Below are 27,055 nucleotides of genomic sequence, written 5' to 3' on the forward strand. Positions count from 1 at the left end.
GAAGTGGGAGAGGGAGACAGAGGGGGAGAGGGAGACAGAGGAGGAGAGGGAGACAGAGGGGGAGAGGGAGACAGAGACAGAGACAGAGAGACAGAGAGAGAAAACAAAGACATAAAGAATGGTATGAAATGTTTTTTAAATATTAATTACTTGAAGCTCTTCTATTTTCAGATTAAGTGATATGAATGCTTTGGCATGAGGTAGAGGCCCAGGAGTCCAGTCCTCTCCTTCAAACTTGAAAGCTGGTGTAGATGGATCACCAATAATGAGGACATCACCACTACTGGTGTGACCATCATGAAGATAACAATAGAAATACTGCATGAAATAGGATGCAGATTGATCGGGGACCTTCCATAATGATGTCATCACAGCAGCTGCTCCTGCTAATAGAAAAGAGCAGGACATTCCTTGTATTTCATCTCCCTTAAACTTCCCCCGGCCAGAATCACACGAGCTGAGTATTACAAGGCAAGACTGTAAACGAAGAGACTCAATTTCACTTGCATAAAGCAACAGCTTTTTTTCATCTTCATGATAGCGAAGAGATGATGTGAATGTTGTTTGTCTATCATAACAATGACCAGTTAATAGAACAAACCCATAAGTAGCTGAGCCATGTGTAGCTAAATAAATCAACTTTGCTTGGCTCAGTTTTGATAACACCTTTGTTGGCTCTCCCCCAAGCAATGGTGGTGTTCTCATATGATGCCCGACGCATTGTGCCTCCTTCTTGGCATGAGGTAGAGGTCCGGGAGTCCAATCTTCTCCTTCAAACTTGAAAGCTGGTATAGATGGATCACCAACAATGAGGACACCACCAGTAGTGTTTCCATTGATGCGAATCACTGTAGGAGGAGCTTGTGACATTACACTCAGACAAAGGAGAGAAGGAAAAAACTGTAGCGTATGTTTATCGCCAAAATAAACTCCTCCTTCTTCGTTTAGTAGAGCATTGAATCGAATCATTTTGGTGCTATTATCAGGGATTAAGATCAGCTTGTGAGGACCCCTTGAGTGAAGAATAGGCTCTGGTATAACTGCTTTGAGTATAGCTTCCAATGGCTTAGCTATCATCTTGTAAAGATCAGATAGGATTTTTCTCTTTCTAGCAGGACCGCTCCTTTTGGCCCCTTTTTCTTTTTTCACTAGTTTTTTTGTTTTTTCTCCACTTTCTTCCTCCTCTCCATAAAGGTCAATATTACCAGTGAGGTCATCAGCTAGCTCATATCGAAGATACATATCAAGTTGCTTCCCAAATAGCTCCTCATCTGGTTCCTGCTCAAAGGAATTAACTGACACTGTCTTACCATCAAATACTAGTACCCATACCAGTAGTCTAGTACCAGTGTAAGAGAGTACAACCACAGGGGTATAAGGGTCAGGTAGTAATTCAACTGCAAGTTTAATTGCATCAATATTAAGAGGAGTGCTGAATGTGGTAGGCAGTTGGTGTGATTTGCGCTTGAGGAGTAGCTCACCAAGTGTACGAGCTCTGACTTGCTCGGCAATAGTAAGTGAGAGGTAATGGTCTCTGAGGTTAAAGGCACAGTCTTGGGCTCTTTGGAAGGTCTTGGCGTTGATGTGAAACAAAGAGAGATAAAGATCCAAACCAATAGTGCTGGAACTTGAATGAGAAAGAGTTGATTCAACATTTTTGATGACTTTTCTGAGATCTTTGAGTGCCTGCTGGTATAACTCAGTAGTATGACCATCCAACTCTTCATCAGGCTGGTGCTTGTAATCCATATCTCCTGTATCAGGCCCAATAGCAATAAACTGGAACTCACCTCTTTTAGTGAATTGGTATTGCTCACCTTTCTTCTTCTCAGCTAACTCAAACAGAGCACAACCACGATTATGATAAGCAACATATACAGTAGACCTGTCCCTGCTAAGCCTCAGGACTTCAGTGTAGTGTGGAATAGCCTTCAAGAAATCCTTGAGCAACATGTACACATTACCAATGTTGCCATAAGCTCTGGCTTGGGCAACCACATCATTAGCATAAATAGCTTGAGAGAGAGCTTGATCAAAATATATCTCAGTTTTGTCCAGCTCATTCAAAGACTGATAGGCAGTACCAAGGTTATTGAGAGCACGACTAATAGAGGAAGGATCAAAATCATGCTCAAGGGTGAGATCAAGAGAGGTCTGGAGGTGGCTAAGACCTTTTTCCCTCTTTCCTAAGCTCAGGTACGTGTTGCCAAGGTTACCATGGGCCCAAGCAAGTGACAGGTAATCCTTTTCCTTTTCAGCAATGTCTATAGCAGCAAGATACTCTGGGGCAGCCTTTTCATTACTACCAAGACTGTGTAAGAGATTACCTAAACCAGTATGAGCCATTATGATATCTGAAGGAGTGGTGTCAGGATAGGACACGGCTTGTTTATATCTTTCCTCAGAATCAACAACACAATCATTGTTACAAAGAGATAGAGCATGCTTTGATAACATAGCAGAAAGGGTTGTCCTTTCCAATTTAAAAATTTCTTCCAATTGTGATGGTGGACTATGGTGCAGATGGGAAGCAATGGCTCTCTCATAATATTCTAGAGCTGATTTATAGTGACCTTGACTGATCTCTACATCTCCCATGTACATGAGGCACAATGACAAATCATTAGAAATAGACTTATCAAAACAAACACAATCTTGAAGGATTAATTCTGCTTCTCTAAACTTCTCAAACGATTCTTCATATTCTTTCAGCACGAAGCTTGCAAGGCCTTCTCCAAATAAGGCAACAGCAGAATCATAGCATGTTTTAGCTAAATGCCTGTGCTTTTTCAGCATTAACTGCATTTCTTCATAATACATAGCATCGTTTTGCTCTTGGATTGAGTGAAGGAAAGACTTAAAAGTTACAACTGCCAGATCAGCTTCATCTTGAATGAGAGTGGCGACTTTGTCAGCTTCTGTTGATTTTTCCGGAGATGCAATTTTAGAAAGTATCCTTTCTTCATCAGTTGCTAAAAATTCCTCCGAAACTGTGGGGATTACCAAATTTAGAGGCATTCCTGTGTCAGGTCTCGGCGTAGGTGCTGCTATTGATGCTTGTATTTGCAAATATTCAACAAATAAATCCCTCATTTCATTCACATGTGCTCTATCAGTTAAACTTGGTTTCTTAATTATCTGTACCAAATTGGTTTCGGTTCTATCACTACCTGATTCAAAGGACATTAGATCCTATAAATACAAATACAAATTATAGTCACTGTTAATGTTTGTCATGCAACAATAAAAATTAAAACTAGTTTACTTCAGTAGCAACAGCAAATACATTTTGGAAACAGGAGGGCATAGTTATCAGTTTTATTACCTCTTCATCACTAGATGAGTTGCAATCATCCTGATCTAAATTGTTCGGTGAAACAATAGATGGCTCTGGAGTGGATAATTCTGGTGCATATGTAGTCTGCTGTCGAGCCTGCTTTGTATGTGGTAGGCTAGGTTCATCACTTGTAAGCAGACTTCGTTCTAGATAAGACTGCTCTAATATAGTGGGCTTCAAATTTTGAATGATGTCAAGGACCCACCGATTATTAGCCCCAACAGTACTAGTATCCTGATGTGAAGTTTTTGCGTGAGCTGGTAGCATTTCTGGTTTTGTTTCATTTGATCTCGCATTTGATAATCCACTTCCATCAGCCATGGTGTCACTTTCAGGTATCACCATCGGATTAATTTCATTAATTAAAAGCTCCAGTCGTAAAGAAACAATAGGGACGTCTTTCAATCCGGAACACCTACGAGATAGATTTCTATAGAATTCGTCATCCTGGTTAGAAGCTCGATCAACCATTTTTATACTATTATTTTCTTCAGCAGATCGAACCGTTTCTTTCTCAGGTGTAATTATTCCTTCCCGACAAAACTGGATCTCAATCCTCCTTACTGATTTTTCTCAGGCAATCAAAGGCATAATGAGTCAGCACTTCACTAAATTTACTTGTGAACGTGATCATATCTACGTATTACGTACCATACGCCATTGAAATAATAATAATCATAAAACAAAATAATTAATAATGAAAAATATTCATTACTCATCCCTCAGTCTTTTTTGACTGCCCCCAGTCCGGTTGGTTTCAGTGACATACCAGCTGATCTTTTCTTCCTTGCTGCCTCCTGTCTTGCTCTTCTCTCCTCTCTCCTCCTCTCTAGCTCTCTCTGTCTCTCCAATTCTTGCTCTTGCTTTGCGACAGGTTTACTCATGGGCGTGGCATCTTCCCACCCACCACCTTCAAACTCCCAGCCCTCGTTTGTCATAACATTTGATCCAGTTTCCTCACTTTCACTGACCCCCCTCACCGGGTCCTGCACTGGTTCAAATTCAGAATCGTCCCAGTCCCCCCATCCATCACCACTAGCTCCGCCCCCTGAAATCTTAGCTCCTCCCATTTTTCCTGTTTTATTGGTGTCTTTAATGTCAAACATGCTAGATGGTACCGGAGGAGGTGTGGTTTTATCCCTACCTCTTGTTGATGGTTTTGATGTTTCTAAACGAGACCAAAAGTCATCATCAGGGGGTGTGTCAGGGGGAGGAGACAGCAACTTGTTCTTTGAGAGCTTCATTGAGGATGAAGCTGGTGCCCGGCCAGTGGGTGTGGTCTTTTTAGGCGTTGGCTCAAAACTCTCCCACATTTCATCGTCCCAGCCTGATGATGAATGAGTGGTTCCTTTCTTAGTGTCCTCATTACCAAAATCCTAAAATAAATAATAAGATTAATAGAGGCGTAGTTAACCAAACCTCCCATTGGTCTTCATCCCATTTATCATCTCTCCTTTCTTCAGAGGTAGTAGGTATGGTAGCCTTGACTTCTTGTGTCTGTCGCTGGCCTGTACATGTACATACATGTAATTAATAAATTAATGGGAATGCGTCTAACTACTAGGTTGGTAAGATGATGTGGGTGGGGCAGTGGGTGTGGTTTCAGGTTTTGCAGATGATGAGGTGGAGACATATTTACTGATTGAGCTGACCCAACCAGCAGTCCAACTAGCCACTGATGAGGACGCCCCTGTAATTATCATAATCATTATCGTGATGATGATTATTATTACTATCTACAGTACAAGTATTGTAAAAGACACAGAAAACACTAAGTGTCATTTGTGAGCAAACACAATTTGACAACTTGATATTCACTAGTATTACTATATCTACAGTACATGTATTGAGCAAACACATTTTAGATTTATGCTATGACAGCTTGTTAATAATACCTTCAGTTTGTTCAATTCCTTCTCCGTCAGACGACGGCTCCATCTTTTTTGAGTGTTCCTCCAATTTATCGACATACAGCCTCAAAACTTTAAATGTCTAAAAACCAATCATCGCAGTGTCATTTTGCATAATACGTAACATTTATTACATGTACATTGTTTCTCAAGCTCCACCCACCTGCTCTCGGACGGACTGGTCCTTGTCTACAGTCATGTGACTCAGTGAGGGGATGATCCTGGTTGCCATGTCAATGGGTGTGTAGTAAGAGAGGGTGGAGCCCAGTGCTCCTATACCAGCTGAGCGAGCAGGAGGGAACGGGTCCTTAAGGGAACGAGTGAATGCTGAGACAAGGACCCTGTCTCTAGTCTAAAGTATATCATAGTCATTAGTCTGTGCATTAATTGGAACAAGTACCTTGCTGTTCAGGTGAGGTGCAATCTTTCCAAGGCATATAGTGGTGTTGGTACGAATACCAGCCTACATTGTATAGACATGTACATGTAAATGTATGATTAATTTAGTCTATAAGTAATTAATAATATACTGTACCTGTTCATCTAGTTGGCATTTAGCAAAAAATTTCAATAATTGACTTAGATTAGAATCATTCAACTTGGGAGCTAATAATAGAGAGGCCTGGACGGGAGAGAGAGAGAGAGAGGGAGTGATGATATTTGTATGTGATTATTGTTAACAATAAACAGACTTTAATGGTGTGTTCTCTGATTGTTGGCACAGTGTCAGTGAAACCAGTCACTATCTGACCAAACAAGGAATTATTTAACACACTAGGCTGCAACTGATCAATAAACTGATCCAACTATAAAGAGAGAGTATATGTAATTTATAGTACAATGTTTATTATTCTGCTGCTTTGTGCTTACATGTTGCAACAGGTTCAGTCTGGTTGCTCTGTCATTAGACCCAAAGGATCTTACTATACAAGGAACTATCTTCCTCTGATACTCGTCCTCTGGTAGCAGTTTACCAATTTTTAATAATGGAGCAAGGACTGTGGGACCAGCTCCTCCAAACTCAAACACATTGAGGAGATGAGGGAGGACTTTATGATGAGCAAATGAGTCAGGGAAGAGATCAAGCGACTTGTTCAACTCAACAAAGAAATGATTCTTCCTATCAGCCTCCATTAGCTGAGAGAGAGAGAAAACAAAAAAGAATTATTAATAGTAGCAAATATTTTTAAAAATATTAATTACTTGAAGCTCTTCTATTTTCAGGTTAAGTGATATGAAGGTATTGCTAAGGTAGCCTCCTCTCTCCTTTAAAGACTGCAATAGTTCGGATGGATTGGGTCTAGCCATTGGATTAGCATTAACACACTGTAAGTAATGGGAGGAGAGGCTCTTTGGAAACTGTACGGAGAAAAAAAAAGAAAAAAAAGTGACAAGACAAATTTGCGTATGTAACTATTTTAATATTACTTTTGAAGTATCCCTTAAATTAGAGCTCTGGTGTATCGGACCATTAAAAACTTCCCACAGCAGACAACCCAAGCCCCACATGTCACGTGACCTAGGAATAATAATAATAATAATAATAATAATAATAATAATAATAATAATAATAATAATAATCAACAACAATAATAATGATAAAATAATAACAACAATAATAATAATAATAATAATAACAATAACTAAATAAATTAATTAAAAGAAGGTCCCAGTGGCAAAGTGTCAATAATAATAATAATATAATTAACATTGCATCATTTGTAATTACCATTTCTCCGTCTTCCTTTTAGCCTGCTTCATGTTTTCCGGTGGATCATATTTATTAAGACTTTGAAATGTTTTCAATGGAATGTTGGTATCATTGTATGAGTACATCCATTCAACACCTGACAGCTTCCATTCACCTGAGGGAGGAGAGAAAAGGACGTCATGTGATAGTCACATGACACACTAACCTGCAGCATCCACAAATACTGAATGAATGGCAACATTGTTATGAATTAAACTGCAGTCATTAGAAAGAAAACTTATTGATTTCTGAGTGGGAAAAAGAAAGAGAGGGAGAAAAAAGACATGATAAATCAGATGTCAGTATGTAGAAAGTTTGAGCTCAAAATTAATTGCTTTAGAAATGTTTTAAGTTACTCCAAAATCAGGCCAAATTCTACGAAAAATGACTAGGAGAAAATTCTTACTTTTTATAATTTTTTCTGATACATATATATGTTCTTATGTTGTGTAGAAAGTTTGAGCAAATTCCAATCAAAATTGAATTTTTTATGAATTTTTGAAGTTGCTCCAAAATCGGGCGAAAGTCCCTGTACTATAGTACAGGGTCTTTGGTCAAATTTCACCAAAAATGACTAGGAGAGAATTCTTCATTTTTATAATTTTTTCTGATACATACACATGTTCTTATGTTGTGTAGAAAGTTTGAATGAATTCTAATAAAAATTGGATTTTTAATGATTTTTCTAAAGTTGCTCCAGATGCCATTATACATATACATGTACACATACTTAATCATTTGCTCAAAATATTGAGACACAGGAGGACATGTCAACAAAAAATTACCAGTAGAATGATAAATTTTCAGTCTTACAATTATTTGATGTATCCCCCATGACACTAAATGTTCCGAAGGAGGTGTGGCAGATTCTAATACTTCTTGAAGGGGTGTGGCTTCCTCGGTCATCATATAAATGCTATCCAGTAACTATTAAATTCAATTATCACATGGGCGCACTAATTCTAATTAATGTCTCACCTCAACTCCGTCAATGTAGCGTAGAATGTTTGGATGACGCAATGTTTTGAGCCGTAAGTGGGCGGACCGTGCCTGGCGTATCTAAATAATAAAATAATTAGAAAAGATAATTTCAATTTTATTTATAAATTTTAGACTGTACCTCATCATCGCTTTTATTAGCAAAATTAAATATAAAAACTAAAACGGGATCATTAGCAGGCTAAATGTACAGAAACAAGAAGAAAGTTTACATAAAAAGTATTAATTATTTTATTTTTCAAACCTTTCTGTTTCCAAAGTGCACGTTCCATATTGTCTTGTTAGAGAGAGAACTGATCTCTTCCCCTATATCAACTGGTAACTGATCCTTACCTTGCTGCTGACCCATGTAACAAAAGAAAATAAAGACAAAAAGAATTAAAGAAAAAGATTCTTTTAAAACCACGCCCAGTAACCACTCCCTTTAAATTAATGTTTAAACACCCACGTTATTGATTATTTTTGTCAGCTTGAAACAAGAGTGCATAATCTTGCTTATATCATCCTTAGGAGTTAAGATTGCTTCTTAAGCATAAGAAATATTAATCATTATTGAAAAATTGTTATTATTTATTAATAATCAACACCTGATTAGAATGTGTGCTATTATCTGATATACATGTACATTGTAATTCAATTGTCCTCAGCTGGTGCTTCCTCCTCTTCCTTCCTCTTCTCTGAACTAGTAACAGGAAGAGAATGGAACCGCTGTAGCCTTCTCTGTCTAAGCATTTCTGAATCAAGAACATCTCCTCTCTCTTCCTCCTCCTCCTCTTCTTCTTTTCCTCCTTCTTCTTTATTCTCTTCTCCTCTTCCTTCGTCTGGAGACGTCTCCTCAAGAGGACGTCCTTCAGGTACGGGAGGCTTTTGAGTATCCTGAGGTGACACGGGAATATCCTGAGGATATCCTGGACCTGGAGGGATACTAAGAAAAAAAATTCCCTAATTCACTGCTACAATTACAATAGACTCACTTTAATGACGTCATGACGTTAGTGTATGTGTTCATTTGGAGTACAGCTGCATCCAGTAGCTGCTGTATGTTCCTTAGTAATACAATCCGTGCCTCAACATTGGATCTCTCCATTCCTTCCAACTCCTTTAGCTGCTCATCGGTTAAACTCCTCAATACCGACTGGAGAAAATCATCTAAGAATAAAGTAATTTGTAAAATAATTTTCTATCTCAGATTCATAATTGTTTGTTTTCTACTGTTTGATTGGTTATAAATGATAATAAATAATAAACATATTTTTGTTTCTTTAGTTATTTATTATTAATTTATCATACAATGTGAAATAATTGTATTATCATACCATCAACTGGATTAATGAGAGGAGGTGGAGGAGGAAAGAACACTCCAGGGGGAGGGAGGGGAAACCCGTGGGGAGGAGGAGGAACACCAAACATTGGATTGGGATTAAAGACATTAGGAGGGAAAATGGGAGGAGCAGTAGGAGGAGCTACACCAGGGGGGCCTTGTGGGGGGACAGCCTGAGGGGGCGGATGAATATTTTGAGCTGGAGGGGCGTCTTGTGGGCGTGGCTGCTGAGGAGGTGGGGGCCAGCCATACATCGGTGGAATAAATACTAATAAATACTAATTATCAATAATAATAATAATAAAATTAACACCAATGACACTATTAATTAACCTGGTGGGCGTTGATTATTATTAAGAGGTGGAGCCTGTGGGTGTGGCTGTTGCTGCTGCTGTGCCGGCCTTGGATTGCGCAATACATCAAGCCGACAGGTCGGGCAAGTGTGCTGCTCTTGAAACCACGAGCGAAGGCAACTAGTGTGAAATACATGATTACAGGGCAACCTCTTGCATCTCTGAGTCATCTCTTCCCGACAGATAATACAGACATTATTAGCAGCTAACAACTCATCCTGTGGTACATCAGGATACCTAAAAGGATTAATTCAATCATCAAAACTTCCTACTTTTTTTTGTACATGACTTCTGAGCATTAATAAATGTACATGTATGAATTAGTAAACATGGAATGATAGTTTAGAGTTAACACAACCTCAACATAAACAAAGAGACAAAGAGATGAAGGGGGAAATGGCTCACAGCGTGTTGAGGTTCCGAATAGCTTGATGAGATGTAATGACGTCGTAAACGTTTTTATGAAAATCTCTACATGAGGAAAAAAATACATAAATACTGAATACATTATTGATAGAAGAAGCACCTAGCTGCTCTATATATCCTCCTGGCAATATGCAATGGAATGGATGGTAACAGTAACATAAAGACCATATAACCAGCATACAATAGTAACTCAATAACACCTGAAGGAAGAGGAAGGAGAGAGGAAAGAGATAATATAAACACAGGCATATTTGGACCCAGGCAAGCACGGGCTTTGCCCAGGTAGAAATTTGCAGCCATAATTATATTCATTAGTTATTGTATTATACACAGTATTGTAACAGTGGTAGGACTGTTAACCACAATAGCTACCACTGTTAACCACAATAATTTAGCACACACCTACATGTTACAAGTGTTTATTCAAGCACCAGGGCAGTTATAGGTCTTAAATTTAAAATGCCTTTGCCCAAATTGCCCCAATCAATAGTTAAAGGTATGATTAATTAATTAGATATAATTAATTAATTATATGAATAATTAATTAAGTGCCCTAGTAGATGGAGAAGGCTAGATACGCCTATGAATATAAACTTGTTACTTTCTCTCTCTCTTACCTAGCACTATATCAAAGTATCTTATATAAATTGGTTTATTCTCCCATGGATTCTCACTCCTCAAGTCAATACTGTGTAACACGTACTTCATGAAAACCTTCACTGCCTCCGTAAGCATTATAGCATACTAAAGAGGTGGGGCTTCAAAATGAGGCCACACCCAATCCCATACCTCTAATCCAAATACAATAGCTACCGATCGCTTTCTCAATTTGACGACTTGCCATGCCTCCTTAATGAATAGTGCATCAATAATACCTAATAATAATAATAGGACTAGAGAGAGAGAGAGAGAGAGAGAGAGAGAAGGAAAGAATAATTAATAATTAATAATAATAATAATAATATTGTGTACATGTACATGTACATGCATACCAACAATTCTTATATGAAACTTCCAAGTTATTATTGGACTCTGTTCCATCTAAAAATAAACAAATCACGTCACATGAGAGTCATGTGACTGACTCACGTGATCCACACGATCAGATGCAAGGCAATGGAAGCTCTTCATTATGAATACCAGCACTATCAAACTAACAAATGTTGGACTCAGTTCTTCATGAAACGCAGCTAGTAGTATAAAAGTATCCAAAACTGCAAACCAGGAGCGTTCGATGAGGTGCTAAATTGGGTGGAGATGAATAGATGCATTTGGGGGTGTGGTGACTCACCTCAACTTCTATGGCTCTTAACGTACCAAAGAACAGAAATTTAAAAAATTTGACCAACTGCCACACAATGAGAAAAGCCTGAATGTAGAGAACCTGAGAAAGGAAAGAGACAAATAAAATGTATGATTAAGTTATAAATACATACACTCATGCAGCGAGATGATTTGAAGAGGTAAGTGACTGATGGATAGAACTGCTTCTTCTTTGAATACACGTTCATGATTACACCAGCTGTGACCACTGTAGTGGCCAGTGTGAGCATTAGCATCCTCATGATGGTTCTTTTTCTCTTTAATCTAGCTTTTCACCTGCTTTTCACGATTGACAAAAGAGGCCATTTTGCATTTTTAATTTTACATGTAGGTTTAAAAGACACTCCCTTCATCTTGACCAATGACCACCTTATACCACGTGATTAGGCCTGAGCCTATTATGCTCATAAATTTTCCCATTATTCTTTCTGGAAATTCTCAATATTTTCCCCCATTATATATGTGCATATCTACTAGCCAAAATTTGAAAAAAATTTCTTCTGCAATTACCATTAACCTCAACCCCACCCATTGTTCCATTAATTTAGCGAATTTTAGCAATAAAAAATCGCTAACTTAAACCCGCGCTAATTTAAATTTCTTAATTGAAAGTGGGTGTGGTCACAGTGTATAAAATGGCGGGCGTCAGCAAGTCTAAGCTTACTTGCAGCAAACAGTCAGCAAGATAGTACTAAACTGCTGTCCAAAGACTTCTCTGCTAGCAGTTAGCCTAGGTTAACAAAGCAGATGACAATCTTCTTCGTTCAGTGACTGCTTTTAACTGTAAGCAAGATAACTTTACATGTGGCTGCAGAGTCAGTGATGGAGCAATTTAAGCAAGATTAATGCAACAAGATCTACTGTATTAGAGCATTTAGACTTGTGCAATTGCTTTGCTTGCTCATACATGTAGATCATACCACGTAATCCATAGCTTGCTTAGGCTCGTCCTATTAATTCTTCTAGCCCGGAAGTTATTAATACCAAATGATCAAAAACGCTAAATTAAGTACCAGCTAAATGTCAGTTTCATGAAAATCGATAAAATAAGTATACGCTAATAATAATTTATTAATAATGAGGAAGCCTCTATTATTCCTAGAACCTACTACGCATGCTCATTCATACTTCCCGCCATATTAAAAGTTACCTCACACGTGTTCATCAATGATCACGTGCCATTTTCTCTGCATCTCTCTATCCTGTGATATTGTAAAAACAATCAACCATGAGTAATATGGACACTCCGTGGTGGTCAACTTCTGAGCACATAATCACTGAAGACATAGTGAGGGATTTCTTTGATCTCTCTAAGCCAGTGCCAAAAATCAAAGGCTACACTCCTCCTACTCGTCCAATCTCTTCAGCAGGTCGTAAAGCTCTCAGAGATGCTGAAGAGGCAGCCAGTAGGCCTCCTCCTCCCCCTACCCTCCCCGTGTTGGATCCTTATTACACTGACCCTCAGTTAGGGGGTCTCTTTATTCCTGGCGACCCTGCCTCTGCCTCTCAGGCTGCCTACACTTACGAACCTGCCCCTGTGTGCTCTAGGACGGACGTCTTTGATCACTATGATTTCAATTTTAATTCCACGCCCTCACTCCCGATAGACGTGTACAAACAAAACATATTATCAACTATTGAAGCAAATCAGGTCACGATAATTGAGGGGTCCACTGGTAGCGGAAAGAGTACACAGGTATATTTATGTTATTACAAATTTATTTCTTTATTAGGTAGACCCCGACCTCACGGTTGGGGTCTGAACAGAGCAAATATCATAGATTGTAAAATAAAATAAAATGATTCTAATTTAGTATTTGAGAGAGAAAAGAAGATTCACCTCTCATTTCAAGACCATTACAAGAATAATTATTTTTTAATTTTAGGTTCCCCAATATGTATTGGAGTCTTATGCCCGACGTGGTAACCATTGCAACATCATCTGTACTCAGCCCAGACGAATAGCAGCCATGAGTGTTGCTAAATACGTGTCACAGTGCCGCAACTGGAGGCTGGGGTCTCTGGTCGGGTACCAGGTGTTTGCTGATAAGGAAACGTCTGACGATACTCGGCTGACGTTTGTAACAACTGGTACTCTAATCCAGAAACTAATCAACGAGAAGAATATGAACCAGTACACACACGTAATACTTGATGAGGTGAGGGGTGTGGTCTAGTGTGATTAGTGGGTGTGGTCTTGTGATAGGTACATGAGAGAGATAAAGACACTGACTTCTGTTTGCTAATCGTTTTGAGATTATTGAGAACTAATTCAAGAAATGTTAAAGTAAATAATATTAATAATAATTAATGTTTATATTTTTATCAGGTTATTTTGATGTCAGCTACATTAGAAAGTTCCAAATTTGCTAAATATTTTGAAGTTCGTGGCGATAAGCCGATAACCCCGCCTATTCTCAAAATCGAAGGTAGAGTTTTCCCTGTCTATGAGTTCTTTCTTGATGAGTTAAAGGAATTTGGGACGGTGAGTTTTGAGTTGGCTTTGGTCATAATTGTAGCTCCTTTCATTACTATAGTGTGATCCTCCTACTCTAGAGAGTCCTTCCATCACTGATAATGCCATGTTGATAGCCTGTAGGCTTTTGAGACACTTTGACAAACTGGATAAGAATAAAGAGTAAGGAGAAAGAGTTACCACTTCATTTTGCTTTTTTTTTTTACCTTTTTGCAAAACTACTAAAATATTTCTGCCCCAAACAGATTACAGTAATTTTTATTAATTTTTCCCAACAGTCTTCGTGGTTCTGTCTTAATTTTTTTGCCCGGCATGCCCGAGATCCAAAGAATGGAAATGAAACTATCAATGGAGTGTTCAGATTTAAAGTAAGTTTAAAAATTAGTGCACCACTTTTCTAATTAATCCTCATCCCAGTTTGGTTTACCTGCCATTGCATTCGACTGTCTCACCTGAGGAGCAAATGAGAGTTTTTGTAGAGTTAGGAGACAAGAAACAACGAAAGGTAGTGTACACGTATAGATACATTGTGTTCATGCATTATTCTACATGTGTTCTGTTTTAGGTCATTCTAGCTACTAACATTGCAGAGAGTTCACTTACTGTACCAGATATTCGATATGGTGGGCATATAAATTTGCATTATTATTTTAAATTACTTTCTCTTCTCCAGTTATTGATTTCTGTCTCACAAAGCAGCTAATGTTTGACCAACAGACCAACTATCAGTATCTTAATTTGACGTGGGCGTCTAAAGCCTCACTCCTCCAGAGGAAAGGAAGGGCAGGGAGGGTCGCTAATGGTCGCTGTTACAAGCTAATACCTGCCAACTTTTATACTCAATTTATTGATGAACATACAACACCTGAAATGGCTGTAAGTCACAGATTATATTTGTACATGTATGTATGCACTGCCCCCCCCTCTCTCTCCCTCTCTCTCCCCTTCTCTCTCTCTCTCTCCTAGCGTTCTCCTTTAGAGTCAGTGGTGTTATACAGTAAAAGGTTGGATATTGGTGACCCTAAGTCAGTACTACGTTGGGCCATTACTCCTCCTAACCTCAAGGGAATTGAAAAAGCTGTTCTGACACTCAAGGAGGTACAGCAGAATGCACTACACACTTAGTACACAATGTACTCTCTTGTCATTAGGTGGGTGGGCTTACTCTTATGATTAATAATAAGATTGATCCTTATGATGGCCACTTGACTTTCCTCGGGGAAATACTGGCAGATCTACCGGTTGATCCTAAAATTGGTAAACTGTTGCTACTTGGACATGTATTTGGTGTACTGGAGGAGTGCCTAGTCATTGGTAAGACAATTTTCCCATCCTCTCTCTATATATGCAACTGTACACATGTATCCTCTCTATTTCTTTTCAGGTGCTGCCCTTTCTTTAAAGTCTATTTTTGTACAGCCTTATTATGATGACTTTTTATCATCATATCGGTAATTAATAGTAGTCTATCTACATGTGCATTTATAAATGTCTCCCTCCCCCTCTCTCTTGTTAGTTCAAAAGTTGAATGGGCCGAGAACTCCTACAGTGACTGTATTGCTATATTGAATGCTTATAAAGCCTGGTGCTCTATGAAAGATGAGAAGGCATTTCACTCTCACAACGATAGAAAGGTAAAGGAAAAGGGTAAAAATTACACTTTGATGTTTTTAATTCTTTTAGGAGAAGGATTGGTGTAAAAGAAGATTCCTCAATTTTAATGCAATGAAAGATGTAAACGCCTGTAGAAAATTTATTCTACTCTTATATATATTTTTCTACAGCTACGTAGCCTTATTGATGAGCTAAAGGAAAGATTAAGCAAGTTTAATATTCGTATGACAAAGAGTCTCATTTCAAGGTACAACCACACCTTTTTCCTATCTTCCTGTTTACTGCTCAACACAGACACAGGACCATGTCTGATGATGATGTCTTACTACTCAAGATAGTGATAGGAGGGGCTTTTTATCCCAATTACTTTTATTTTGGGGACATTGACGAAGACTTGAGTCGTAGAGAAATGTCTGGACACGATCCAAAGACTACCGTACTGGTACATGGAACTAATTAATATTCATTGTTGTTGATTAATTATTTTATTAGGTGTCTGGTCTGCCTGCTGGTGCCGAAAGATTCTATGAAGAATTTGCTGAGCTGTTTAATAACATTGGTGAAGGGAAGGCACTCCATTTTGAACAAACTAGGTAAGAGAGCATTAGAGAGAGAGAGAGAGTTTATTTATTATTATTTGCTAGGTTGTATGTTGAGTTTCGAAGGCCACAGCAGGTGGTTAGTTTCTGTGATGCTATTAATGCCCTCCCTTCAGTATATGTAGCACTAAAAATGAAGTAATCACTATCATCATCATCATTATTATTATTATTATTATTATTATTATTATTATTATTATTATTATCATAGACATAGACGTGAGAAGTTATGCCTAACAGTACCAACCAGTGAGCTAAACCAATCAGCCTCCCCTTCCTCCTTCTACACTCAACCGGTTCAATGTGATAAGAATGATATTCCACCTGTACGTTGCTTATTATTATTATTATTATTATTATTATTGTTAATAAATAAACTTAATTCTTTAGGCAGTCATAAATTTCAAAGAAGAATACCAACGGGTCATGATAACTGACGTAATTATTAATAGTTATTGACAATGTCATCATGACTATGTCACATTATACATACAGGTTCTCACTCCTGGACACTTTTGGGCTCAATATTTGAATTCCGAGACTCACTCCATACTCCGTGAACTATTTGACACAATTAAGAAGATCATCCATCCTTCTAAACCGCCCCCACTGAGTAACTCGGTGGCTGTGAAAGACATGGCTGGTCACTATTGTTTGGCATTGTACTCAGTCGATGGACTTTATTACAGAGGATTAGTAATGAATGTATTATCTCAGGATTTTGTACAGGTTAGATGGACTATATAGCTCCTTGACTTCTTTCTTCTATCATGTCCACACTCCACAGTAGCATGATATTGTGGGTGATTGTCCTTTTGTTGGGACATTATCAGATTTTATTAGGACACAGTAACATGTTAATGTCCTTTCGTTAGGTTATGTTCATTGATTATGGCAATGAAGAGAGGATCCCCCTCAGATTTGTACTTAAACTCCCCGATTCACTTTATCAATTGCCTCGTCAGGTAAGTGCTGGGCATTCCTTTTGGGTGTGGTTATAAGTAGGTGTGATCTTTTAAAGGCTTTCGAGTGTCAGCTGGTTGGAGTCAAACCAATGTATGATAAATGGAGACAAGATGCTCTTCAGAAATTTAACGAATTAGTTACTGAAAAAGAACTAACTATGAAAGTATGTCTTCTTTTCTTGATACATTATTACTTTATTGGTCTCCTACTTTTTTATTTAAGATATTTTCGGAAGTCTCCGGCACACTGAGAATTGATTTATGGGATCTTACTGGACCAAATGAAATTCATTTTAATAACCTTTTGATTACCGAGGGATGGGCCTGCCGCTATGAAGAGCCCATTGACTCTAAAGTAATTCATAACAACAGTATTAATAATAATTGTTATCAATATACCCTCCCCCTCCCTCTATCCTTATCTCTCCAGTTGTCTCATGACAGTATTGCTAGACAGTTAAACAACCCCTTTACCTTATCTCCTTCATCCTCCATATCCGTGCATGCTAAATCCATTCCATGGCCACCTCGTAAAGAGCAGCCCTCAAGACGCTATCGTGGCGAAAGCCTCTCCACCCTGAAACTAAGGGGTCCCTCCAACCCGTACGAAGTATCCTTTTACTCCATGGCAAACGTGATGGGGCTCCATTCCACAAAGATAGAGAAGGATTCTGTTAATTCGATAGTATTTAATCCAGAGCCTCAGGATAAGCACCATAGGATGATGACTGCTGCTCACGTTGCTTTAAATTCAGCTGGCAATTCAGTCCTGACCAGAAATACAACACTAATGCCCAATAGACCAGGCTTCTCTCATATCCTTTGTATGCTGTTCTGCCCTCATATGGAGCTTAGGTCAGTCACTCTCATAACACAATGATTCAGTTTGGACTACTTTTTTCAAAAAATGTTCAAGTTATGGCCATCTAAAGAAATGGGCCAATTTTTGGAAATTTCCTTGTACTGTAGCCCATCTTTTTTTTCCAAAAAAATGGCTCTAAAAACACCCCCCATTTTTATTATATTTTGTGATACATATTGATGTCCTTATGCTATGTCGAAAGTTTTAGCTGATTTCAGTTACATATTTTTGATGTGTAAGACTGCTGTACTAAATTTTACTGAACTTTTTTAGTGTGTAACTACATTACTAACTTCATATTATTGTTGGTTTATCAAAATCACAGTTTACATTATAGGACAGTTCAGTTGTGACATTGTTTGAACTTTGAAGGACATAGTATATTCATTTTTGATGTGTTTCTAGGGTTGACCCATTGAATCGCCAGTATATAGGGGCTGTGTGTGGATTAGGATACAATACTGAGACTGGACTGAGCCACTATCCGGAACATGACTTGGAATTGGTGTTTGATACCTTAATAACTCAAGAGGACATTGATGCTGTAATAATATCATTAAAATAATAATAATGATACTATTATTTATTTGTTGTCTTTCCCCAGATCAATATGTTAAGGTCACAGATCAATTTCAGTTTGAAAAGTGAAGATAATAAAATAGAATATTCACACGATTTGATCAAGGGAATGCAAAAGAGGACCAGACAAAGTGTAATGGAGTAAGACACATGAATATAATTCCTACTAGCTATTCCATCACTCCCTCCCTCCCTCTCTCTCTCCCTCTCTCTCTCTCCTATTCACAGGTTAGTCATGAAATCAAGAGAAAGTGTAGAGCCCCTAACTTCTTATTCTTCAAATTGGAATCTCCTTCGTCCAGAGGATGTACTAAAGCCACGTATCAAAGTCAGAGAATTGGACGACTCTCCCCTCCCTCCTCTCTACCAGCTGCATAGCGGAGTCAAGATAAGTGGAGAGAGAGCTACATCTCACAAAATCACTAAAATGATACTCACATTGAATGAGATTAGCGATATGAAAACGAAACTAACCAGGTAAGAGAGAAAGAGGAATAGAAGGATCAATGATGTATCTGTTGTTTGTTATTATGTCAGATCTGATATTCCTGGTTATTATACATGTCCGCTATGTCATTTGAACTCTTCCTCTACTGCTGGACTCCACAGACATTTTGATACTAAAGAGCACAACATGGCAGTGGAAGAATTAAAGAAGGAAATCAGTGATGCTAAAGAAGGAGCCACACCTACATGAAGGGATTTTTTGTACTATAACTGTTTCGTTGCATTATGTTATCATATCTCATCAATCAAAACTTCTTGTTAATCAAAGCTAATTTTGGTTTAGTCATTTTTTCATATTTGATTTCATGTTTGATTCATTATTATTATTATTCATTTATTTTTCATTAACAAAAAAAATTATCACACAAAATCTAACAATCATTATAATAGAAAAAAATACAAATAATATAGATAGATAGATAACAAGTCTATTATTAAACTTTTCTTGTCCAGTTTAGCACCTGATGTTAAGCTTCCACTTAAGTTCTTCATAGGATCAGGTCCTTATCTTCTCTCTTGTCGTAACTATTGCCACTCATCATTTGATACTTCTTAGTGTAGCTGGAGCTGTTCATGAGGGCAGAGGTCATTGAGGAGGTTTCTACATTAAACTGAAACTGGAAATACTCGTGAGACCAGAATGGACAGAATAAAGCCACCATGACGACATTGACGATGAAATTCATAAAATTCATGATATTAATGAGCACCACCCAAGACACGACAGGATTAATCAGCGTCACTATGAAAACAGTTATTGGCAGGTACCAGAACCAGACTGTAAATATTCCAAATAATGCCCGATAGAGGCGGAGCTTCTGCAGTGTTTCTTCTTGACGATGGATGTGATATATTTGGTACCAAACGTAAAAGAGTAGCAGGCTTCGGGCAAATAGGTAGATCCCTCCAGGCCATTCCTGTAATGGATGGAGCGTATCCCATGGCTGAACATTCATGTATATCTATAAAAATATGAAGAATCAATAAATAAAATAAAAAATAATATAATAAAAATACATTCTCTCTCTGTTTTCTTACCACAGTGGCGATGTAATAAATGATTGTGACAAATATATACAAAGAGATGAATATAAAAGAAGCCAGTCTCCATTTAACGGTCCTCAGTGTTACCATCCACCCACCTGCAATTAAAACCAGGACTATGATCAAAAACCAATCCCCGACCAAATTAAAGAAGGTCTTCATGTAATTAAGGGGCGGGGCCCCGTATCCATTGTGAGCGTAGATCCCATAATGTATCAGGCCACAGAAAATGTTGATCCCCTCAAAGACGAGAGCGAGAGAAAAGAGATTAATAATTTGAGGTGTCCTACATTTGATAGTGTACTTGAGATGAGAGAGGAGGTGTACTGGGATTAGAATGACATAGAATACGCTGAACAGCAAGTACGTGAAGAGGAATCCTTTCTCGTTACCAGGGAACTGCCTAGTAAATGGACTAGTGTCGTTATTGTGATCATGATTAGCGTTAACAATGAAGATCTCATACGAGAGGCTAAGAGAATCATTGGGTATCATCCAGGCATTGTTGCTTTCTCTGCAATAAATGAAAACAGCAAACCAAAACTCAGTATCGGTGCTCTCGTTCATTTCAGTGTTCATGCTGATAGAATGAGAGGCCGAGGGTGAGAGAGGGGAGGACGATGAAGACACAGGCGTAAGGTCAGAGCTCGGGTTAGGGGGAGGTAATGGTTGTACAAAACGATTATTATATCTCAAAGACTGGGTTTGCAACTGATCACAAGAGGACCCGGGGTGAAATTTATCCCATACCTTTTTCTTTATGAAAGCGAATAGCAGATCACCTGTGATATTTACGCTACCGTACAGATTGACAGAGTCTCCCTTGAATATACCAAATTTATCTAAAAACTTGTATTTCATTTGCCCTTCTTTATGGAGCGTCTCGTTAGATACGTCATACGAGCCTTTAATCCTTAAAGAAAAGGCTAAGTGGAGGCTTGAGGAGAGAAACAGGAGGAGAAAGAGCATAAAAGACGACATGATTATAGCACAGCTCAATCAATTTTTTGCATGCAGAGCAACTTAGCCCCACCCAAGGCCACACCCTATAATTGTTTAAGCAATTATTATTGTTAAAAATTCTTAAGTATCCACATTCCTTTGTTCGTTCTACTCTTTTTGTCTCTTCTTTCCTCCCTTAATCTCTTTCATATAATGATGCCGTAGGGCAGTAGCAGCTGCTTCAACCTTAGCCCTGTTGATAGAGCTACCAACTCCCTCACCAATTAACACTTTGCCGGAATAAATACCAACGACAAACGTAGGGAAATGGGACAATCTTCCCGTCTCTTTTATCATCCTTGGTACAGGTTTGGGCCTCTTTTGGGTATAAAGCATATTATGTAAAGTCCGCATTGGGTCATTAATAACAATGAGGTCTTTTAGATCAGCATCTTTCAATTGTGGTATTATTAGCTGTTCTATCACAGAGTGTGCTGCCTGTTCCCCTATATCAGCATGCACAGCACCAAAAACAGCCTTCAAACACTTGCTAACTTTAGACTCATTGTAACCTTCTCTTATTACGACGAGGTTTGATATCCCAATGTAGTCAGCAATTTTAACGAGTGCTGGCTCGTCTGTGAGATACTTTGTGATGTCTTTGATATGAGTGCATTCTAGGTTAGGGTAAACGTTGCTGAGATACCCACGTACAAATGTAGTGAGGACTTCCTTGCCAACCGATTCTAGCCGAGAGTTGTGCCCTTCCTCCTCCTTACTGCTCATTGCTGATTTGTCTATGAGGGCTTGCTGTAGGGAGGGTAGCTGGGATGCGGTAAACCCGAGGCGGTTGGCGAGGGCAGAGAGCTCCATCTCATAAACAAAGTTGTTGCCAATCCTCTTCTCTCCGGTCTTTGGATCTATCTCTTTTAATTCTTGAATGGTTTTTAATGGAGGCACGTCATCAGAGGTAGCTGTAGCAGATAGCCAATACCTCCTCGAGGGATAGGGACGGAGTATATGAACAAAACGACTCACAAGAGTCCTACAAGAAGACGCCATTTTTATGCTGGATTTGACACGTGGATACACGTGCACCGCCCAATCAACCAACCCCTCCCTTTTGTAGGCGGGGTTTACACACGTGGGCGACTTGTAACTATAGCAACCGATATCTAAAACAAAATGGCCTCGTCTCTGGTTGAGGGTGAATATCTAAAACCGACTAGTATGAGCCTTGAGAGGGCAATGGCGCTCATACAAGGGAAGCAATCGGTAAATTAAAGTACTAGAAAATATTAAATGCTCCTAGTTCTTCCATATCTTTTAACAATTAAAGTTTTAAAAGAGTTTGCTTCTCTCTATCATAGAAAAATGTGTATCAGAGACACCAGAAAATACTCCATAGACTAGCCCAGAAATACAAAAGAGGATACGTAAGAGAATATGAGACACAAAAATTCAATAACTATCATAATCTTATAGATATTGTCTGAATTAAGTGAAGTGTGTCAGTTAATATCATTAATTAATGAGAAACTCAAAGAAAACAGTGAAATTTATGAAGAACCAATGGATAGACTCATTGCACTATTCAGGTACATAACTTTTACATACAATACATGCACAATATGTACTTCTTCCTCTTAGTTTACCTTTTCTGAAAGAGAAAGCTTCCGATGAGAACACTTATTCTACTCAAGTCATTGAGACTCTGTCTTTCCTTGGGAAATTGAGTAGCAGTTGCTCGTCTGAACTCATCCAACGCTCAATAGCAAAAGCAATTGGAACATTCTATGTAGGAAGGAGCAAAGAAGACCTTGATATGCTACCTGGTGAGATAGTATTAGGTATAGAGCTATCAAAGAAATACTGTATTTATGCATACGTGTAATGCATATGTGTGAGATTTAGTTCAGTTAGTACTTTTACTTTTTTACTAATTTTCATTATACTCTGCTCTTCTTCTAATTGTAGAATTACAAGGTACCAGCAGGTCATATAATGCAGTACTAGTGGAGAGAAGTGGTGTCACTATATCATTTATTAAAGTAAATATTTACATGTAAATATTATTATTATTGTTATTATTATTATTATTATTATTGTTGTTGTTGTAGAATTTACAGGACACAACTGGTAATGTTGAAACTCAGCTAGCATTTATTGATACACTTCAGTTACTGTCTTACAACAGTGGTAAGGAGAGAAATTAGATTATTCTTATAATTCTTCCTTTCTCTAGCTGTCAATTGTAATCATATTCTCTCTGTGCGTGGTGCTTCACTGATCTGTGAAGAATACTTATTATCCAATAATAAAAGTATCTCATTTCTGTCAATTGAAATATTGTGGAACTTACTAGAGAATGGATCACAAATAATGGTAGGGTACATATACATGTACATGAATTATTTGATTTATTTTTCATTGCATGTACATGTAATTCTGTAGGTGTCAGAGCAGATCAGCTCAATGAAGAGCATTTGGTAATTTTTATTTTTTATTTTATTATTCAATTCTTTCTTTCTCTCTCTCATTCTCTAGTACGTTACAGTCATTATTCAATACTTTAGTAGAGACAGCTTTGAGTAAAGAAGATAAAAAACTGAGGAATGATGTTATTATGATAGTCTCATTACTGGCAGCTAATTCAACCAAAGCACCTTTTGTGGTACAGTAAAGCATTATTAATCCAATACATTTACGTCTACATTGTACATGTACATGCACATTTTAGGAGAGTCAGTTTCTAAAAGATATATGTGAGACAGCTAAGTTTTCAGACAGAGGTACTTGTACATGTACACACGCTATATGTATGCATCTCTCTCTCTCTTTCTAGATCAAGGTTCTTCTGTTAGTTCCTCTTCCTCTAAACTGAAGACACTAACATATGATGAGGAGGACTTTGAAATGATAAAATCACTACTTTGCTTATTAGTAACTCTGAGCTCTCTACCAGCAGCTTTGAAAGTACATAGTCATCGAATTTATTTATTTTGAATTCTTTCTTCTTCTTGGCAGGTATTGTCCTCTCAGAGTGTCATACAGTCTCTCCTCTCGTTTGCAGTTTCCAATGACACACCCACTGATAGTGGATGGACCTCGGCTCAATTTGAAGAGCTACAATTATTGGTATTATAATTTTATTATTATTATTATTATATTATTATTAATGTATTTTTATTTCTAGTCTCTCTCCTGCCTGTCTTCTCTTGCTCCTAAACTATCAGAGGATTACATCAGTTGCCAGGGAAACACAAGACTGTTACTATTGATAGAATGGTGCAATAAAAAGGATGAAGAATGTAAATATATGTACACTTGTACATGTACAAAATAATTAATAATACATGTACATGTACACAATAATTAATAATACATGTACATGTACACAATAATTAATAATACATGTACATGTACACGTACATGTAGCTAAGCTAGTAAATAATATGCATTTTTATAGCTTCGTTCTGTGGCCATGGCAATAGTTTCCATGGTACCGGTGGCCGTGACAATAAGCTTGCCCAGTTGAAGTACACTCTTCGTCTCCTCTTGAGTGTGTGTGGAGGAAGAGGAGAAGAATGGATACTACAAGACCTACACGAACAAGGAGCTATACCATTGATCATTGGTAAGAGAAAAATAAGTATTATTATTACATTTTTTAAATTTTAATTTTTAGCTTTGTTGAAGGATATGCAATTGGCCCCTCCCACCGGTTCCCACGGCAACCCGATCACTATAGAGATAGAGAGTGATGCACTGATGGTACTCTCTTGTCTTTGTGAGAATAACATTCACAGAAAAGTAACGAATCATCTGTTATAACTGCTATTATAATTATTGTTACACGTATCAGGAGTGAGGGCAAGGGTGTGCTTAAAATATTTAGAGCAGCATTATACATGTACTGTATGTATAATCTACTTGATTGAGCATTTTTGTATACAATAATAATAGGAGCTTGTACACATTCACTTTAAAGTGCTTTATAAGCACATTTAGTCAATTAACTTAATTAATATACATGTACATTATAGTAGGAGGCAAACCAATTAATTCAGGGTCTAGAGTCTAGACACTTTTATCTTGTATATTGTACATGTTAGTAGGAGGTAACCCAATTAATTCAGGGTCTAGACACTTTTATCTTCTTTCCTTGTATACATGTACATGTATGTCGACACAATTCCATAATCAATAATTTAGTCACAAAGACTTGACTAGAAATAATAATAATAGACACAACAAGCTACATTCATTAAGTGTAGGGGCAACACAAACATTATACTGAAATGAGCTGATACTTGTGTGCTTTAATTGTACATGTACTGTATACATGTACATATAAATGTAAATGTAAAATGCATGTATCACTTTTTCATCTCTCTCTTTCTTTCTTCTTTATCAGGAGTTGTTTGGTGGTTATGAGGGCGTACCGATATTAGTGAAATATCTAAAGAGTGGTCCCTCTCTCTCAGTCAATGGTGACTCCTATCAGAGACTGTTCCTATCAACCGTTGACTGTGTCTGGTGCTCTATTGTTGGGCACAGCTCAGTGGAGGATATATTCCTAGAGGAAGGAGGAGTCTTTGCACTACTTGATCTATTAAATGTACAGTAATGATAAAGATAATAGCGATTATATTATTGATGCTTTTTTTATAGAAAGGACCATCAAATATTAAAGGATTGATTTTGGGAGCATTGGTTGATTTATGTGAGAATCAGAAGGTAAAAGAGCTACTGTATAAAAAAACATTTACATTTTTATGCAGTACATGTACATGTATGTTCCACAGCTTTTATTATTATCTATATACATGCATACATGTACATGCATGTACATGTATGCATGTACATATACATGTACAGTATCTTGATCCTCTCTCCTTAGGCTGTAGCTCATGTCACTGCCTGGCAGTCTAAAACTGACTCCATTAATTGTTGGTCATTGCTGGCTCATATCTGGAGGCAGGAGGAGATGGACATGGGTCTACCAAGAGAGGACAAAGGAACATTAGTTGGTAATACTGATTATACATACATGTACATGTATATGTACAAATTATAATTATGTACATGTACATGTAGCAATAATTATTATAACATATGAACAACTAATTTTTTACCTTTTAAGGGGTCATTATTTTTTTCACATGGACATACTGTAAATAATTATTCCTTTTTCTCTCATGTAGGGACTACTCTTCCCCTAATGGGTGCTACACAGAATGCTCAAGGCATGCTTCCACTGCCCACCAGACACTACACTGCTGCTATTGAGGACGTGAGGGAGAACGTGAGAGCCAAAATATATGCCCTGTGCACCAGAATAGGTACAGTATAATGAACTGCGCTCCATTGGGAGTTCCCTCATTTTTAAAGTTGCTCTAAAATCAGGTCAAAGTCCCTGTACTATAGTACAGGGTCATTAGCCAAATTTTGCCAAAAATGACTAGGAGAGAATTCTTCATTTTTATAATATTTTCTGATGCATATACATGTTCTTATATTGTGTAGCAAGTTTGAGCTGATTCCGATCAAAATTGGATTTTTTATGAATTTTTGAAGTTGCTCCAAAATTAGGCCAAAGTCCCTGTACTATAGTACAGGGTTTTTGGCCAAATTTCACCAAAAATGACGAGGAGAGAATTCTTCATTTTTATAATTTTTTCTGATGCATATACATGTTCTTATGTTGTGTAGAAGGTTTAAGCCGATTTCGATCAAAATTGGATTTTTAATCAATTTTTAAAGTTGCTTCCAAAGCTGTATGTACTACATGTATGTACATGTATTAGGCTTTTCAGCTTGTATAAAGCATACTTTTTAGTTCACTTAAGCATGCTTTGGGAGGAACCCAGTGCTGCCACATGTACATATACATTTACATGTTGATCACTATTTTAGGTTTTTCTCATCCATCTGATGGCATTAATACTGAGGATAAAATAACATTGTGTATTGTTGAGAATTATCTTGATTTTAAGGTAACACTTCAACTATGAATTACTATCAAGTGTGAGTGTCCCTCTCTCT

The 27,055-nt window shown here is 37.7% G+C and overlaps 7 protein-coding genes across 8 annotated transcripts in view; 2 read left to right on the plus strand and 5 right to left on the minus strand.

Moving 5' to 3' along the window:
* Nucleotides 1-135: 135 nt before the first annotated feature.
* Nucleotides 136-3,904, minus strand: LOC109582662 (tetratricopeptide repeat protein 28-like). Its single transcript, XM_019997505.1, has 2 exons — nt 3,326-3,904; nt 136-3,192 (listed from the first exon to the last, which is right to left on the minus strand). The coding sequence occupies exons 1-2, from the start codon at nt 3,806-3,808 to the stop codon at nt 136-138; spliced, it is 3,540 nt and encodes a 1,179-aa protein (XP_019853064.1). The 5' UTR covers nt 3,809-3,904.
* A 70-nt stretch (nt 3,905-3,974) lies between these two features.
* LOC100635991 (N-terminal kinase-like protein) lies at nt 3,975-8,438 on the minus strand. Of its 2 annotated transcripts, none has more exons than XM_019997525.1 (17): nt 8,241-8,438; nt 8,118-8,177; nt 7,976-8,056; nt 7,811-7,924; nt 7,164-7,245; nt 6,977-7,112; nt 6,676-6,766; nt 6,451-6,606; nt 6,118-6,384; nt 5,940-6,053; nt 5,783-5,869; nt 5,648-5,710; nt 5,411-5,599; nt 5,233-5,329; nt 4,899-5,027; nt 4,757-4,845; nt 3,975-4,713 (listed from the first exon to the last, which is right to left on the minus strand). In XM_019997525.1, the coding sequence occupies exons 1-17, from the start codon at nt 8,343-8,345 to the stop codon at nt 4,060-4,062; spliced, it is 2,514 nt and encodes an 837-aa protein (XP_019853084.1). In that variant the 5' UTR covers nt 8,346-8,438; the 3' UTR covers nt 3,975-4,059. The 2 variants fall into 2 exon arrangements, with proteins under 2 accessions (XP_019853084.1, XP_019853083.1); XM_019997524.1 differs by having other exon boundaries at nt 4,896-5,027.
* A 71-nt stretch (nt 8,439-8,509) lies between these two features.
* On the minus strand, nt 8,510-11,761 carry LOC100636118 (E3 ubiquitin-protein ligase synoviolin-like). Its single transcript, XM_011406108.2, has 12 exons — nt 11,533-11,761; nt 11,388-11,480; nt 11,186-11,338; nt 11,089-11,137; nt 10,886-10,989; nt 10,714-10,840; nt 10,197-10,296; nt 10,076-10,141; nt 9,651-9,907; nt 9,313-9,585; nt 8,971-9,145; nt 8,510-8,921 (listed from the first exon to the last, which is right to left on the minus strand). Exons 1-12 carry the CDS (start codon nt 11,659-11,661, stop codon nt 8,630-8,632), a joined length of 1,818 nt encoding a protein of 605 aa, XP_011404410.2. The 5' UTR covers nt 11,662-11,761; the 3' UTR covers nt 8,510-8,629.
* Nucleotides 11,762-12,566: 805 nt separating this feature from the next.
* Nucleotides 12,567-19,322, plus strand: LOC100636245 (putative ATP-dependent RNA helicase TDRD9). The gene is made up of 29 exons (XM_019997521.1): nt 12,567-13,115; nt 13,306-13,578; nt 13,626-13,706; nt 13,749-13,904; nt 13,957-14,057; nt 14,174-14,263; nt 14,313-14,400; nt 14,461-14,518; nt 14,569-14,771; nt 14,862-14,993; nt 15,047-15,209; nt 15,280-15,346; nt 15,412-15,529; nt 15,579-15,629; nt 15,680-15,756; nt 15,804-15,951; nt 16,002-16,102; nt 16,154-16,246; nt 16,320-16,434; nt 16,499-16,546; nt 16,604-16,837; nt 16,984-17,073; nt 17,130-17,237; nt 17,297-17,428; nt 17,504-17,928; nt 18,341-18,479; nt 18,540-18,655; nt 18,743-18,991; nt 19,052-19,322. The coding sequence occupies exons 1-29, from the start codon at nt 12,648-12,650 to the stop codon at nt 19,209-19,211; spliced, it is 4,284 nt and encodes a 1,427-aa protein (XP_019853080.1). The 5' UTR covers nt 12,567-12,647; the 3' UTR covers nt 19,212-19,322.
* Nucleotides 19,323-19,370: 48 nt separating this feature from the next.
* Nucleotides 19,371-21,068, minus strand: LOC105313016 (uncharacterized). Its single transcript, XM_011406110.2, has 2 exons — nt 20,060-21,068; nt 19,371-19,983 (listed from the first exon to the last, which is right to left on the minus strand). The coding sequence occupies exons 1-2, from the start codon at nt 21,044-21,046 to the stop codon at nt 19,510-19,512; spliced, it is 1,461 nt and encodes a 486-aa protein (XP_011404412.1). The 5' UTR covers nt 21,047-21,068; the 3' UTR covers nt 19,371-19,509.
* Nucleotides 21,069-21,175: 107 nt separating this feature from the next.
* On the minus strand, nt 21,176-22,069 carry LOC105313017 (54S ribosomal protein L3, mitochondrial-like). The gene has a single exon (XM_011406111.1). The coding sequence runs from the start codon at nt 22,067-22,069 to the stop codon at nt 21,176-21,178; it is 894 nt and encodes a 297-aa protein (XP_011404413.1).
* Nucleotides 22,070-22,179: 110 nt separating this feature from the next.
* LOC100636372 (cilia- and flagella-associated protein 69-like) overlaps nt 22,180-27,055 on the plus strand; it is a 5,745-nt gene continuing 869 nt past the window's right edge. Inside the window, exons 1-20 of the mRNA XM_019997518.1 lie at nt 22,180-22,282; nt 22,378-22,443; nt 22,493-22,605; nt 22,658-22,857; nt 22,985-23,058; nt 23,128-23,206; nt 23,253-23,392; nt 23,462-23,496; nt 23,555-23,681; nt 23,748-23,799; nt 23,853-23,983; nt 24,035-24,145; nt 24,204-24,318; nt 24,477-24,644; nt 24,696-24,820; nt 25,425-25,628; nt 25,682-25,747; nt 25,911-26,040; nt 26,215-26,352; nt 26,927-27,022. Of these exons, the coding sequence (XP_019853077.1) occupies nt 22,193-22,282; nt 22,378-22,443; nt 22,493-22,605; nt 22,658-22,857; nt 22,985-23,058; nt 23,128-23,206; nt 23,253-23,392; nt 23,462-23,496; nt 23,555-23,681; nt 23,748-23,799; nt 23,853-23,983; nt 24,035-24,145; nt 24,204-24,318; nt 24,477-24,644; nt 24,696-24,820; nt 25,425-25,628; nt 25,682-25,747; nt 25,911-26,040; nt 26,215-26,352; nt 26,927-27,022 (2,260 nt within the window). The 5' untranslated portion in view covers nt 22,180-22,192. The remainder of the gene's footprint in view (nt 22,283-22,377; nt 22,444-22,492; nt 22,606-22,657; nt 22,858-22,984; nt 23,059-23,127; nt 23,207-23,252; nt 23,393-23,461; nt 23,497-23,554; nt 23,682-23,747; nt 23,800-23,852; nt 23,984-24,034; nt 24,146-24,203; nt 24,319-24,476; nt 24,645-24,695; nt 24,821-25,424; nt 25,629-25,681; nt 25,748-25,910; nt 26,041-26,214; nt 26,353-26,926; nt 27,023-27,055) is intronic.

This window comes from Amphimedon queenslandica, unplaced genomic scaffold (genome assembly GCF_000090795.2).
Source record: "Amphimedon queenslandica unplaced genomic scaffold, v1.1 AMPQUscaffold_13365, whole genome shotgun sequence".
Taxonomy (NCBI): Eukaryota; Metazoa; Porifera; class Demospongiae; order Haplosclerida; family Niphatidae; genus Amphimedon; species Amphimedon queenslandica.

Bases quoted from the DNA above. Each gene is read 5' to 3' on its own strand.
- LOC109582662 (XM_019997505.1), bottom strand. From the start codon at position 3,808: ATGGTTGATCGAGCTTCTAACCAGGATGACGAATTCTATAGAAATCTA. The intron at 3,193-3,325 runs GTAATAAAACTG...TTGTATTTATAG, and splicing joins ACTCATCTAGTGATGAAGAG to GATCTAATGTCCTTTGAATC.
- LOC100635991 (XM_019997524.1), bottom strand. From the start codon at position 8,345: ATGGGTCAGCAGCAAGGTAAGGATCAGTTACCAGTTGATATAGGGGAA. The intron at 7,925-7,975 runs GTGAGACATTAA...TGAATTTAATAG, and splicing joins GCTACATTGACGGAGTTGAG to TTACTGGATAGCATTTATAT. The intron at 6,385-6,450 runs GTAATTAATATT...TCTCTCTCTCAG, and splicing joins TGAAAATAGAAGAGCTTCAA to CTAATGGAGGCTGATAGGAA.
- LOC100636118 (XM_011406108.2), bottom strand. From the start codon at position 11,661: ATGAGGATGCTAATGCTCACACTGGCCACTACAGTGGTCACAGCTGGT. The intron at 10,990-11,088 runs GTATGCATGTAC...CTCTCTCTCTAG, and splicing joins GTTTCATATAAGAATTGTTG to TCCTATTATTATTATTAGGT. The intron at 10,841-10,885 runs GTATGGGATTGG...CCACCTCTTTAG, and splicing joins CTATTGTATTTGGATTAGAG to TATGCTATAATGCTTACGGA.
- LOC100636245 (XM_019997521.1), top strand. From the start codon at position 12,648: ATGAGTAATATGGACACTCCGTGGTGGTCAACTTCTGAGCACATAATC. The intron at 13,116-13,305 runs GTATATTTATGT...TTTTAATTTTAG, and splicing joins GTAGCGGAAAGAGTACACAG to GTTCCCCAATATGTATTGGA. The intron at 15,630-15,679 runs GTAAACGCCTGT...ATTTTTCTACAG, and splicing joins ATTTTAATGCAATGAAAGAT to CTACGTAGCCTTATTGATGA.
- LOC105313016 (XM_011406110.2), bottom strand. From the start codon at position 21,046: ATGTCGTCTTTTATGCTCTTTCTCCTCCTGTTTCTCTCCTCAAGCCTC. The intron at 19,984-20,059 runs GTAAGAAAACAG...ATATTTTTATAG, and splicing joins TTTATTACATCGCCACTGTG to ATATACATGAATGTTCAGCC.
- LOC105313017 (XM_011406111.1), bottom strand. From the start codon at position 22,069: ATGGCGTCTTCTTGTAGGACTCTTGTGAGTCGTTTTGTTCATATACTC.